Source organism: Scyliorhinus canicula, chromosome 15 (genome assembly GCF_902713615.1).
Source record: "Scyliorhinus canicula chromosome 15, sScyCan1.1, whole genome shotgun sequence".
In the NCBI taxonomy this organism is placed as follows: domain Eukaryota; kingdom Metazoa; phylum Chordata; class Chondrichthyes; order Carcharhiniformes; family Scyliorhinidae; genus Scyliorhinus; species Scyliorhinus canicula.
Window position 1 is genome coordinate 88,511,136 of NC_052160.1, and position 14,293 is coordinate 88,525,428.

A 14,293-nucleotide genomic window follows, 5' to 3' on the forward strand; every position below is an offset into this window, starting at 1 on the left:
GGTTACCCCGAATTAGGTACTTAATATTGGGGATATATGGCATTCAAGAAGAATAGCAGCTAGATAAAGGTGGAGGTGTAGCACTTAGTCAAGTGTGGCAATCATTGTGTAGAATTGGTTAGGTGGAGGTGAGGAATAGTAGAGGAAAGAAGTCATGAATAGGAGTAGTCTACAAGCCTCCCTGAAAAGTAACCACAATGTAGGATAAAGTATACTAGAAAAAACATTTGGTGCTTGTGATAAAGGGTTGGGAATAATTATGGGTGAACTGAAAAAATCAGATTGTTTGTAGCAGACTGGATGAGGAGTTCATCGAATGCTTTACAGAGTTTCTTAGAGCAGCACATTCTGAAACCAACCAGAGAGCAGGTTATATTCGACTTACTATTGTGTAATGTGACGAGATTAATTAGCAGCCTGAGAATAAAGGCACTCCTAGGTACCAGCGACCACAATATGATAACTGCGCAAAAATGAGCAGCAGGTCAGATAATTGGTCAGAATATAAAGAATGGCTAAAAAGTTAGTCAGGAGAAAGAAATTGGAATATGAGAGGAAGCTAGCTAGAAATTTTAAAAATGGATAGCAAGTGTTTCTACGGGTATTTAAGAAGGAAAAAGTAAGTAACGTGAGTGCTGATCCTCTAGGGAGTGACAATGAGTGTGTTAATAGTAGATAAAGAAATAGTGGATAAAATTAACAGATATTTTCATTCTGTCTTCATAATAGTGGATACACAAAACATTCTAGTAATGGCTGTAAGTCAGAAGGTGAAATTACAATCACTAGGGAAGTTGTACTGAGCAAACTGATGGAGCTGCTGGCTGACCAGTCTCTGGGTCCAGATGAATTTCACCCTTAAAGGAGATGGCTAATGAGGTAGTGGATGCATTGGTGTTAATTTTCCCCAAATTCCCTCTTCTGGAAAAGTTCCTTCAGACTGGAAAGTAGCAAACATAACCCCGCTACTCAAGAAGGAGGGAATGAAGAATAGAGTAAACTACAGGCTAGTTAGTTTGACGACTGTTGGGTGGTTCGATAGCTCAGTGGTTACCACTGTTGCTTCACAGTACCAGGGTCCTAGGTTCGATTCCTGGCTTGGGTCACTGGCTGTGCGGAGTCTGCATGTTCTCCTTGTGTCTGTGGGTTTCGTCCGGGTGCTCCGGTTTCCTCCCATAAGTCCCAAAAGATGGACGTTCTGAATTCTCCCTCTGTGTACCCGAACAGGCTCCGGAATATGGCAACGAGGGGCTTTTCAAAGTAACTTCATTGCCGTGTTAATGTAAGCCTGCTTGGGAGAAGAAAGATTATTATTAAAGATGTGCGGGTTAGGAGGATTGGCCATGCAAAATTGCAGAAAATTGCGAAAATGTTGGGGGTTACTGTGTTAAGGGGATAGGGTAGATACGTGGGCTTGAGCAGGTTGCACTTTGTGAGGGCTGGTGCAGATTCGATGGGCCGAATGGCCTCCTTCTGCACTGTAAATTCTATGATTCTATTATTAAGTTGTTGGAATCAATCATTAAGGAGGTTGGGCACTTAGAGAAACTCAAAGTAATTAACAAGAGCCAGCATGGTTTTGTGAATGGGAAATCCTGTTTAACTAATTTATTAGAGTTCTTTGAAGAAGTAACATGTGCTGTGGATCAAGGGAAACCTGTACTTGGATGTCCAGAAGGCATTTCATCAGGTGCCCCATCAAAGGTTATTGCAGAAAATAAAAGCTCATGCTGTAGGGGTAACATATTAGCATGGATAGAAGATTGACTGGCTGGCAGAAAACAATGTGCATAAATGAGTCTATCTGCTTGGCAGGGTGTGATGAGTGGAATCCCTCCGGGATCTGTGTTGGGGCCTCAGCTTTTTACATTTGACAGAAGCAAAGGCATGGTAGCTAAATTTTCAGAAGACACAAAGATAAGTAGGGAAATACGTTGTGCAGACATGATTTCTAGCCTCTGACCTGTTCTTGTAGCCACATTATTTATACGACTCATCTAGGTCTGCGGCGATGTTAATGCCATTGAATGACAAAGAGAGATTCTTAGATTCTCTCTTGTTGAAGATGATCATTGCCTGGCCCTTGGGTGGTGTGAATGTTACTTACCACTTGTCAGCCCAAGACTGGATATTGTCCAGGTCTTGCTGCATTTTGACATGGACTGCTTCAGAATCCGAGGAGTAACTAATCATACTGAACTCTGTGAACATCCCCACTTGGGGTGCGGACACTTTTCTGAGCAACTCCTACAGTGATGTCGTGAAACTGAGATGATCAACTTCCAGCAAACCAAACCATCTTCCTTTGCTCTAGGTATAATTCCAGAGCAGCAGAGATTCCATTGACTTCAGTTTTGCTACGCCATATAAATACTGTGGCTTCAAGAGCAAATCAGAGACTGCAAATTCTGCAAGCACTCAGCTGGCTCCCCAAAGACTGGCCACCACCCAAACGTCACGAATCAGGAGTGATTGAATACTCTCCATTTGCTCGAGCTCCAACAACACTATAGAAACTCTGCACCATCCAGGAAAAGCAACCTATTTGATTGGCACCCCATCCACCAACTTGAACAGGCACTCTCTCTGATATACAGTGGCAACAGTGTGTACAATCTACAAGATGCAGTGTAGCAACTGGCCAAGACTCTGTCGACAGCACGTTCCAAACCCACGGCCTCCACCATCGAGAAGGACAAAGGCAGCAGGTTTTTGGGAATGCCACCACCTTCAACAAAATCACCGTTCCTTCAATGTAACTGGGTGAAAATCCTGGTTCTCCCTCCCGAATAGCACTGTAGGTGTACCAAAACCACATGGACTGCAACAGTTCAAGCAAGCGGCTCACCACTACCTTCTCAAGCGCAATTAGGAATAAACAGCAAACATTACCTTTCACAGTATGCTCATACCCCATGAAAGAATTTAACAAATTGAGGTGCTGTCATCAGAATCATGACTGAAAACAACCTAATTTGTGTTGCCTTCAGTGGCTGAAATGCTGCTTTTACTTTGACTTTTCCATTGACCTGGGAAGGGGCCGCTGCTAGCAAATATTGAAGGCAATTGGCTTGAATTTAGTAATAATACCACTAATAGTTTTTTGGGTCATAAAATCTATAAATGACCAAAGAAAGCTATTACAGAGAAAGGAAGAGCCACTATGAAACTGCCAATCCTGGAAAAAGAAACTGTCACTGTTGGATTTCAAAAATAAGTAAATCATTTGTAACAATTAAAGACCACCGGGACAAAGTGAAGAAAAACACCTGGCTATTATGAACGAAGCTGACTTCCGGTGGCGGCATGTAGGAGGAGGTCACACATAAGGTAGCACCCGCAAGAGCGATAGGAGTAGTCTATAGGCCACCAAATAGTAACATTACAGTGAGGCGGGCAATAAAGAAACAAATAACTGATGCATGTAGAAATGGTACAACAGTTATCATGGGGGATTTTAATCTACATGTCGATTTGGTTTCACCAGGTCGATCAAGGCAGCCTTGAGGAGGAGTTCATAGAATGGATCTGCGATAGTTTCCTAGAACAGTATGTAATGGAACCTACAAGGGAACAAGCGATCCTAGATCTGGTCCTGTGTAATGATACAGGACTGATTAATGATCTCATAGTTAGGGATCGTCTCGGAAGGAGCAATTATAATATGGTGGAATTTAAAATACAGATGGAGGGTGAGAAGGTAAAATTTAACACAAGTGTTTTGTGCTTAAACGAAGGAGATTACAATGGGATGAGAGAAGAGCTGGCTAAGGTAGACTGGGAGCAAAGACTTTATGGTGAAACAGTTGAGGAACAGTGGAGAACCTTCCAAGTAATTTTTCACAGTGCTCAGCAAAAGTTTATATCAACAAAAAGGAAAGACGGTCGAAAGAGGGAAAATCGACCGTGGATATCTAAGGAAATAAGGGAGAGTATCAAATTGAAGGAAAAAGCATACAAAGTGGCAAAATTAGTGGGAGACCAGAGAATTGTGAAACAAGGGCAACAGAAAGCTACTAAAAAAGCTATAAAGCTAATGGGGCTAAAGGTAGACAAGTCTCCTGGCCCTGATGGAATGCATCCCAGAGTGCTAAAAGAGATGGCTAGGGAAATTGCAAATGCAGCAGTGAAAATTTACCAAAATTCACTAGACTCTGGGATGGTTCCGGCGGATTGGAAATTAGCAAACGTGACACCACAGTTTAAAAAAGGAGGATGGCAGAAAGCGGGTATTATAGGCCAGTTGGCTTAACTTCGGTAGTAGGGAAGATTCTGGAATCTATCATCAAGGAAGAAATAGGGAGGCATCTGGATGGGAATTGTCCCATTGGACAGACGCAGCATGGGTTCATAAAGGGCAGGTTGTGCATAACTAATTTAGTGGAATTTTTGAGGACATTACCAGTGCGGTAGACAACGGGGAGCCAATGGATATGGTATATCTGGATTTCCAGAAAGCTTTTGACAAGGTGACACACAAAAGGTTGCTGTATAAGATAAAGATGCATGGCGTTAAGGGTAAAGTAGCAGCATGGATAGAGGATTGGTTAATTAATAGAAAACAAAGAATGGGTATTAATTGGTGTTTCTCTGGTTGACAATCAGTAGCTAGTGGTGTCCCTCAGGAATCAGTGTTGGGCCCACAATTGTTCACAATTTGCATTAATGGTTTGGAGTTGGGGACCAATTAGAACATAGAACATAGAACGGTACAGCACAGAACAGGCCCTTCGGCCCTCGATGTTGTGCCGAGCCATGATCACCCTACTCAAACCCACGTATCCACCCTATACCCGTAACCCAACAACCCCCCCCTAACCTTACTTTTTAGGTCACTACGGGCAATTTAGCATGGCTAATCCACCTAACCCGCACATCTTTGGACTGTGGGAGGAAACCGGAGCACCCGGAGGAAACCCACGCGCACACGGGGAGGACGTGCAGACTCCACACAGACAGTGACCCAGCCGGGAATCGAACCTGGGACCCTGGAGCTGTGAAGCATTTATGCTAACCACCATGCTACCGTGCTGCCCTAAAGTGCAATGTATTCAAGTTTGCCGACGACACTAAGATGAGTGGTAAAGCAAAAAGTGCAGAGGACACTGGAAGTCTGCAGAGGGATTTGGATATGGGCCAGGGTTTGGCAGATGGAATACAATGTTGACAAATGTGAGGTTATCCATTTTGGTAGGAATAACAGCAAAACAGATTATTATTTAAAATAATAACATATTAAAACATGCTGCTGTGCAGAGGGACCGGAGTGTCCTAGTGCATGAGTCACAAAAAATTGGTTTTTAGATGCAACAGGTGATTAAGGAAGTTAATGAAGTTTTGTCCTTCATTGCTAAAGGGATGGAGTTTAAGACTAGGGAGGTTATGCTGCAACTGTATAAGGTGTTTGTGAGGCCACACCTGGTGTTCAGTTTTGGTCTCTTTACCTGAGAAAGGATGTTCTGGCGCTGGAGGGCGCGCAGAGCAGATTCACTAGGTTAATCCTAGAGTTGAAGGGGTTGAATTATGAGGAGAGGTTGAGTAGACTGGGACTGTACTCATTGGAATTTAGAAGGATGCGGGGTGATCTTATAGAAACATAAAATTATGAATGGAATAGATAGGACAGATGCGGGGTGGTTGTTTCCACTGGTGGGTGAAAGCAGAATTAGGGGACTTGCCGCAAAATAAGGGGAAGTGGATTTAAGACTGATCTCAGGAGGAACTTCTTCACCCAAAGAGTTGTGAATCTATGGAATTCCCTGCCCAGTGAAGTAGTTGAAACTCCTTCATTAAATGTTTTCAAGATAAAGATCGATAGTTTTTTGAAGAATAAAGGGGTTATGGTGTTCGAGTCGGAAAGTGGAGCTGAGTCCACAAAAGATCAGCCATAACCTAATTGAATGGCAGAGCAGGCTCAAAGGGCCAGGTGGCCTACTCCTGCTCCTAGTCCTCAAGAGCCTTTGTTTTTTTGTTTGGCCCTTTTTACCCAGTTTCTGGGGGTAATTTGTGTACAGGCTCATTCCGGTTGAAAACTGTTCCCAAAGGATGTCTAAAAACCCAAGAAGGAATATTGAGAAGAAGGGTGTGAACATTAGTCCTCCTACAGAGTCGAGCAAGGTGCGGAACCCATTGGGAGGGTGAAGGTGGTGGAGCCAAACTCTTTGGGTGGGGCCGCATCTATTACGGTGGATAAACTGGCAGAAGTGATGGTGTCTGAAATCGAACGTCTTTCAATAAACACTTTGAACGGCAAGGGAGGGAGATGCTGGAGATCTTTGAGCAGTCAATGAAGGACGCACTGGCCCAATAAAGTGGGCTCTTGGAAAAACGTTGGAGACAGCGGGAGCATGGTGAAGTGTTGAAGGGGGTGGAGGCACTGTCCTGGCACAGTGGCCAGTTGGCCTCATTGGAAGCAGAGCTGCCGATGGTGGAGGATTGGAATAAGGGCCCAAGGGCCTGGTGAATAGGTCGCGGAGGCAGAACCTCTTAATCGTGGGGTTCCCTGAGGGGGTGGAGGGCCCGAGGCCAACGGAATATTTTGTCACTATGTTCACAAAGTTGTTGTGAGAGGAAGACCACATCCATCCCCACCCATCCCTTCGAGTTGGATAGGGCCCACCTTCGGGCAAAACACAGGTGAATGAGCCATCAAGAGCAGTGATGGTTGTTTTCACAGCTATTGGATAAAGGAGAAGATCCTAAGATCGACCAAGGAGAATTGTGAGATGTGGTGGGAAGGCAGTAGTATTCGTACATACCAAGATGTCACTGCAGAGTTGGCAAGGAGGGAAGTGGCCATCAACTGGACGAAGTCAGCTCTACAAGAGTGCAGTGCGTTTGGTGTGGTCTACCCGGCGAGACTGAGGGTTACGCATGACTCGATCGCTTCTTCGAGACAGCGGAAGAGGTTGAGGCGTTCATGAAAGCACAAGATTTGGACTGAATGGAGAATGATGGAACAGGGACTATGTTGTTGGGATGGGTAAGTTTGGGGACATGGCTGTAACAAGTTAGGTGTTTTCTTTGTTTTGGTTATCCTATGCCCCTTTTTTTGTACATGGTGTTAACTGAACTTGGTATTTTTGGTTTCTTTGCCTTCTCTCCTCTTGTGTTTTGAGGGGTTGTTGAGAGTTTATGGATACGGAAGAGGGGAGGGGAGATTAGCAGTTTATGGGTTGAGCGAGGTGCAGGGCAGTTTCGCTATTTGAGGTGGACGGTTTGGGTGTGGGGAGTTTTGTCTTTATTGTTCACTTGGGATGCGGGGCTACCTCGCTAGCAAACTGAAGTTGGCTAGTCAACGGGAGTGAGGTGGAGGTAGGGGCTGCGTCCTGCTGAGCCCGCTTAGGCAGGTTTCGGTGAAACTAGAAGGTGTGATTAGTGGGGGGATGGGGTTAGTGAAGAGAGGGACTGTTTCGAGAGTTATTTGCAGGGTGGTGCTGCGATGGGGAGGGGTAGTTTGCTGACGATGACTGGGGGTTGTTCTATGTCGCATCCGTTGGGTGGGGCTGGGTGCTGTCTTGAGTGGGCTCTGGTTTCAGGAATTTGGTGGTGGAGGGGATAATCCCTTGTGATGGAAATGGCTGACTTGAAAGGCTGGGGGGGTTACGTGGTTTAGTTACATGGAATGTGTGGGGGTTGGGGGCCCCGGTCAAATGTGCAAGAGTTTTCTCTCATTTGAAGAGTTTGAGGGCTGATGTAGTGCTGTTGCAGGAGACCCAGGTGGTGCTCCGTAAAGGTTGGGTGAGTCAGGTGTTCTATTCGGGCTTTGATAGCAGGGTCCAGGAAGGGTGCAATACTGATCAAAGATGAGTTTGGACAAAGTGGTGGCAGATCAGGGGGGTAAATATGTCAAGGTTACATGGTTGTTGTAGGGTAATATATACGCTCTGAATTGGAACAATGGAGCGTTCATGAAGAGGGTGGTGGCGGGCATTCTGGACATGGACACGCACCAATTAATCTTGCGGGGGGGGATTCGAATACAGTCATGAATCCAAAACTGCATCGGTCACTGCTGAAGTCGTTGACCCCTTTGGTGGGGCGCAAAGTTGCTGGCGCCGTTCATGAACATAGAGCATTCAGTACAGAAGGAGGCCATTCGGCAGATCGAGTCTGCACCGACTCACTTAAGCCCTTACTTCCACCCTATCCCCGTAACCCAATAACCCCTCCTAACCTTTGTTTGGTCACTAAGAGCAATTTATCATGGCCAATCCACCTAACCTGCACGTTTTTGGACTGTGGGAGGAAATCGGGGCACCTGGAGGAAACCCACGCAGACACTGGGAGAACATGCAGAATCTGCACAGACAGCGACCCAGCAGGGAATCGAACCTGGGACCCTGGCACTGTAAAGCCACAGTGCTACTCACTTGTGCTACCGTGCTGCCCCATGAGGGAGATGGGGGGGGAGGTGAAGGAGAGAGAGAGATTTCCGTGGCGGTTTTTACACCCGGGGGGGGGGGGGGGGGGGGGGGGGGGGGGGGGGGGGGGGGGGGGTGTGCAGGGAGTTCTTTTTTTTCACCGGTACATAACGTATACTCTGATGGCTTGATGGCATCCAAATGTTAAATGTTTCCCGAGATTGGCAGTGTGAAGCATGTTCACCATTCTTCATCTCCTCTTACACATTATCATAATTTTCTGGTTTGTCGGTCACCTCATCTATGTTTCTGACAGGACACCGGATTGTTATTCTTATTGCCTGAAGGTACCCATTGTATACGGTCTGTTTAGATTAGTGCATGGCTCATTGTAGTGCATCAGCCTTTGCCCTAGTGTACTGCCAGTGCCAATGGCCCTTTCTCTCTCATATCTTGCAGAATTGATGAAAGGCTGGGCATCTCCTTGGTGCAAGCAGAAGTCCAACCTTCCACAGGCCTTGCTCAGTTTGGATGTTTTAATGTTTGCATCAGCAATTGGGACCTGTAAACTTTGTTAACCTGTGAAGATTGTTTCTTTCTTATATTCACCTGGAGTAGAACCTTAATTCCTACAGTGCCGATGAGCATCCAACTCGGGGCCCTTTCCCCTACCTTGTCCCCAAATAAGGGGCAATTTAGCATGGCCAATCCAGCTAACCTTCACACCTTGGACTGTGGGAGGAAACTGAAGCGCCCAGAGGAAACCCATGCAGACATGGAGGGGAAAAGCGCAAACGTCACACAGGCAGGCGCCCAAGCCTGGAATTGAACCTGTGGCCCTGGCGTTGAGGCCACAGTAGTAACCACTGTGCTGCCCCACTGTAGCTCTTCATTGTTATACACTTTGGACTTGTAAAGCAGATTTTTCTGGAATGCTTCCATGGGAATGGATGCAATCACCAACTTAACAATTCTGTCTGCTAGCTCTGCATTTGTAAATTCACAGTACAAGTCCTTTACTTGCTGACAGTGGCCTATGGATTCTGGAGGCTGATGTCAAAATGGCATGATGTGTAGTTGATAAATATGAAAGTTTTACCTAATTCTGAACCTTTTCCAATGCAGTCTACATCTTTTGGGGATACTTTAACTATTCATAGAATCATAAAATCCCTACAGTGCACAAGGAGGCTATTCAGCCCATTGAGTCTGCACTGATCCCCCGAAAGAGCACCATACCTAGGCTCACACACCCACCCGAGGTTTAGAGGAAATTTGAAGAAAACACTTTTTCACCCAGAGGATGGTGGGAGTCTGGAATGCACTGCCTTGGGAGGGTAGTTGAGGCGGGAAACCTCGCAACTGTTCAAAAGTACGTGGATGAACACTTGAAATGTGATAACATTCACGGCTATGGGCCAAGTGCTGGAAAATGGGATTAGTGTCTTTTTTTTTAAGAAAGGTGGGATTAGTGTAGATTTAGTGTAGTTTTGTCAGTTCAGACTCAATGGGCCAAAGGGCCCCTTCTGTACTGTATGATCCTGACTTCACCACTTTTCAACTCTTCCAGCCTAGCATCCAATTGCATGTAGAGCACTTTTGATATTTTTGTCTTGGTTATCTGAAAAATCATTCTCAGAATTCATTATGCAACTTTTGCAACTGCAATCCTCGAATTTAAGTCCTTCCTCATTTCATAGAATCCCTACAGTGCTGCAGGAGGTAATTCGGCGCATCGAATCTGCATCGACCCTATGAAAGAGCATCCTATCCAAGCCCAATCCCCCACCCTATCCCTGTAACCCCACCTTGGGGCAATTTAGCATAGCCAATCCACCTAACCTGCACATCTTTGGACTGAGAGGAAACCAGAGCATCGGGAGGAAACCCATGCAGACACGGGACGAAAGTGCCAACTGCACACAGTCACTCGAGGTCGGGAATCGAACCTTGGTCCCTGTCACTGAAAGGCAGCAGTGCTTGCCACTGTGCCACCCTTTGTTCTGAATTTAATTTTCCTTCATTTAGATTTCTGCCATGTGCTCTATTTGCCTTGCTCACTTTTGAAGTAATATTGAAATAATATTCCATGTTAACTGTGCCAGTGTAATTTATGTTATGCACCTCATTGAGGGCCCCTTTAACTGTCTCCCATACCTCTTTACCTCTTTAAACTGTCGATCCTAAGTTTTCCTGATCCCTCTTCATAGCTCATTCCCATCTCTGGATAACTTTTGCTATTATTCTCTGTCCCTTTCTAATGCATCAACATGCTTCTTTTGACACGTTGATCAGATGTGATCATTTGACCAGCGTGTTGTAAAGCCCGAGGGTATCTTTCTGGAAACGCATGCTGCTCCACTGGCAACTTATCCTATTGATTTTACATTCCTGAAGATCGTGCATTGAAACTTCAGAGTTTTATTTTCCTTTTGGGGCCCTTTTCAAACCTGCTTAATTCTATTCCATTAATTGCATTCTTATTTTGCACATTTGTATCTCTAGTGTGCAGTTCTTTACCTCAAACTGTGTGCTCCTAAATCTTTAGGTTATGTTGTTTGACAACATGCTTAATATTTTTATGTCTTTTAATGTAACTGACTTCTCAGAAATTTTAATAGGTTATCTATTATTGAAAAGGTGATTTACTTGCAGCGTGCATTAAGAACCTTCCAGAGGAGTATCTGTTGGAACTTTGTTTTTGGATGACTGAAATTTGCCTGAATTTCAGATTTGAAACATGCTATATTTCTCAACATTTTCTTGAAAGGGTAACAAAGCAAGCATGGATGGAAGTAAATGATAAGGATTGTATTGTAAAAGTGTTCTCATGTTTTGTGTCTAATCTGATTTTGCACACTAATTCTAAAAGTTTAAACATGTGATATTGTTAATAGTTTTGGAAAGAGACAGTTGAAGACCACGAAGTACGGGAGCTTATTGGAGATAAAAGTCAAAAATCTAAAGGTAAGACCAAGTTTCTGAGCAAGAGCCAGCACAGATGTAAATATACAAATGGTATGGAGACTGTTGATCTCCTAGTTCAGAAAGCTGTTGCTTTTAAGTTTCCGCCTTGGACATCAATGAAACCTTCCTACTATTCTGTCAATTTACTCCGCTCGCTCTTGTGGCAATGTGAAATGCTACTTGACAGTAATGTAATCAACTTAGGAGGAATCTAGGGCAGCATGGTGGCGCAGTGGGTTAGCCCTGCAGCCTCATAGCGCTGAGGTCCCAGGTTCGATCCCAGCTCTGGGTCACTGTCCGTGTGGAGTTTGTACATTCTCCCTGTGTTTGCGTGGGTTTCGCCCCCACGACCCAAAAGATGTGCAGGCTAGGCCACGCTAAATTGCCCCTTAATTGGAAAAAAATAATTGAGTACACTAAATTTAAAAAGAACTTAGGAGGAATCTCAACCAACATGAGCTTCTACCCAGGCCACTAATGGAGAGTTTCATGACCTAGTGATGGTTCTAAGAAACACTTGTCTGAATTAGTGCAGCTCCAACAACGCTAAAAGGCTCAATACCATCCAGGATAAAGCGACTCGCTTGATTGCTCCTTATTCCACAAACATTCAACCCCTCTACCACTGACTAACAGTAGCAGCTGTGTGTACCATCTACAGGATGCACTGCATTAACTCACCAAGGCTCCTTAGACAACACCTTCCAAACCCACAACCACTACTATTTTGAAGGACAGATAACCTGGGAACCCCACCACCTGGAGGTTTCCCACCAAGTCACTCACTACTCTGACTTGGAAATATATCACTGTTCCTTCACTGTCGCTGGGGCCACATCCTGGAACTCCCTCCCAAACAGCACGGTGTGTATACCTACACCTTAAAGACTGCAGCGGTTCAAGAAGGCAACTCACCACCACCTTCTGAAGGGCAGTGAGGGATGGGCAATAAATGCTGGCATTGCCAGCGATGCACACATCCCACAAATGAATTTTTAAGCAGTAGTAATGGGTTTTGGTGAGGGTGATGATTCTTGGGAGTTTTGGAGACATTTTTGAAATCAGTTACACTATTGCTAATGTAAATTCTGGAGTGTTGGATGGAAACAAGGGAATGGGGAACTTTTAATGATGTGAAAATTTTGACTCCATGGGAAGGCTTCAATCATAGCAGCTATTGTAAAAAATATTGCAGATAAATAAATTGGTTAATGCATTCCATAGAATCCCTACAGTGCAGAAGGAGGCAATTCAGGCCATCGAGTCTGCACCGACCCTCTGAAAGACCACCTTTCTTATGCCCACTTGCCCACCCTATTGCTGTAACCCCACCTATAAGTCACATCTGTGTACACTAGGGCAATCTAGCATGGCCAATCTACCTAACATGTGCATCTTTAGACTGTGGGAGGAGACCGGATCACCCAAAGAAACCCATTCAGACACTGGGGGAAAGTGCAGACTCCGCACAGAAAGTCACCCCAGGCCAGAATCGAATCTGGGTCCCTGACGCTGTGAGGCAACAGTGTTAGACACTGTGCTGCCCTACTATTGCACACTATTACTATTATAGTATCTCCATCTACTGGCAGAGAATTACACTATTTTTTTAAAAATCCTGGCTTTCCACAAACAAGATTAGAAGGTCACTGCTAGTAGGGGCTATAAGGTTTTAGATGTTTAAAACTGATTTTATGCTTTTAGGTTTAATGACTTTGCCAGTTACATCATATAACAACTTTTAAGGGGCAGTCTTGCATCTAATTAATATGCAATATTATAGTGAGTTTATTCGGTGAAAACAAAATAGGTAGTTGATTTAATGCAGTATTGAGCATTAGAAACTGAAATCTTAAACACTTTCTGATCACGCTTAATAATCAATTTCCTTGGACTTGAGAGAGATTTTTGTAGTTGGTTTTATTCAATCTTGGGCAGGTATTGCTTATTGAAGTCTGTCGGATTGTTTTCTGGAAGAAATAAGAATAAGAACAGTGGGTTTGAATCCCGCCAGGGCAGATGGTGGAATTTGAACTCAATAAAGACATTTGGAATTAAAAGTCCAATGATGGCCATGAAACCATTGTTGATTGTTATAAAAATCCATCCGGTTCACTAATGTCCTTTAGGGAAGGAAATCTGTCATCCTTATCTGGTCTGGCCTACATATGACTCCAGATCCACAGCAATGTGGTTGACTCTTAAATGCCCTGAGGGATAGGCAACAAATGCTGGCCTGGCCAGCGACACCCACATCCCATGAACGTATAAAAAAAAATTTAAAATTCTTTATTAGTGTCACATGTAGGCTTCCAGTAACACTGCAATGAAGTTACTGTGAAAATCCCCTAATCGCCACACTACAGCGCCTGTTCGGGTACACCAAGAGAGAATTCAGAATGTCCGATTCACTAAAGCACGTCTTTCAGGACTTTTGTGGGAGGACTGGGCGCTGGATCCCTCCGAGATCTCATACCCACCCTCTGGTCGCGGGGATGTCCCCAGTGCTAAGGCCCAGACCATGGGTGTTCTAATGTTGGCTGCTGCCTCTGTGGTGTTGATGCCTCCAGAGTTCAGGACAAGTGTCCAGGCCTCACAGCCTGATTGGGCTGCTAGGCAGTAACAACCCCTGCCTCAACCCCCATGGCAGTCCACTTGAGTATATTTTAGTTTAATAACAGTTCATGTATCACAATATGCAGACACTGGGAGAGCGCACACACTCTGCACAGACAGTGGCCCAAGCTAGGAATCGAACCCCGGTCTATGCCGCTGTGAAGCAACAGGGCTAACCACTGTGCTACCATGCAAATTTCCTTAACATATTAATAGTACTGGTGCCAGTTCACCCAGCAAAGTGGATTTCATATACTATTCTGTCCCTGAAAAGACAAGCAGGTTCCTGACCATATTCATGTTAAGTTTACTACTCGGAGACATCTGAATGATTTTGTCTGACTTCT

At 44.7% G+C, this 14,293-nt stretch overlaps 1 protein-coding gene across 1 annotated transcript in view; it reads left to right on the forward strand.

Moving 5' to 3' along the window:
• LOC119978252 (AT-rich interactive domain-containing protein 2-like) overlaps nucleotides 1-14,293 on the forward strand; it is a 346,118-nt gene that overhangs the window by 201,035 nt on the left and 130,790 nt on the right. The window contains exon 7 of the mRNA XM_038819734.1: nucleotides 11,261-11,330. Coding sequence (XP_038675662.1) covers nucleotides 11,261-11,330 — 70 coding nt within the window. The remainder of the gene's footprint in view (nucleotides 1-11,260; nucleotides 11,331-14,293) is intronic.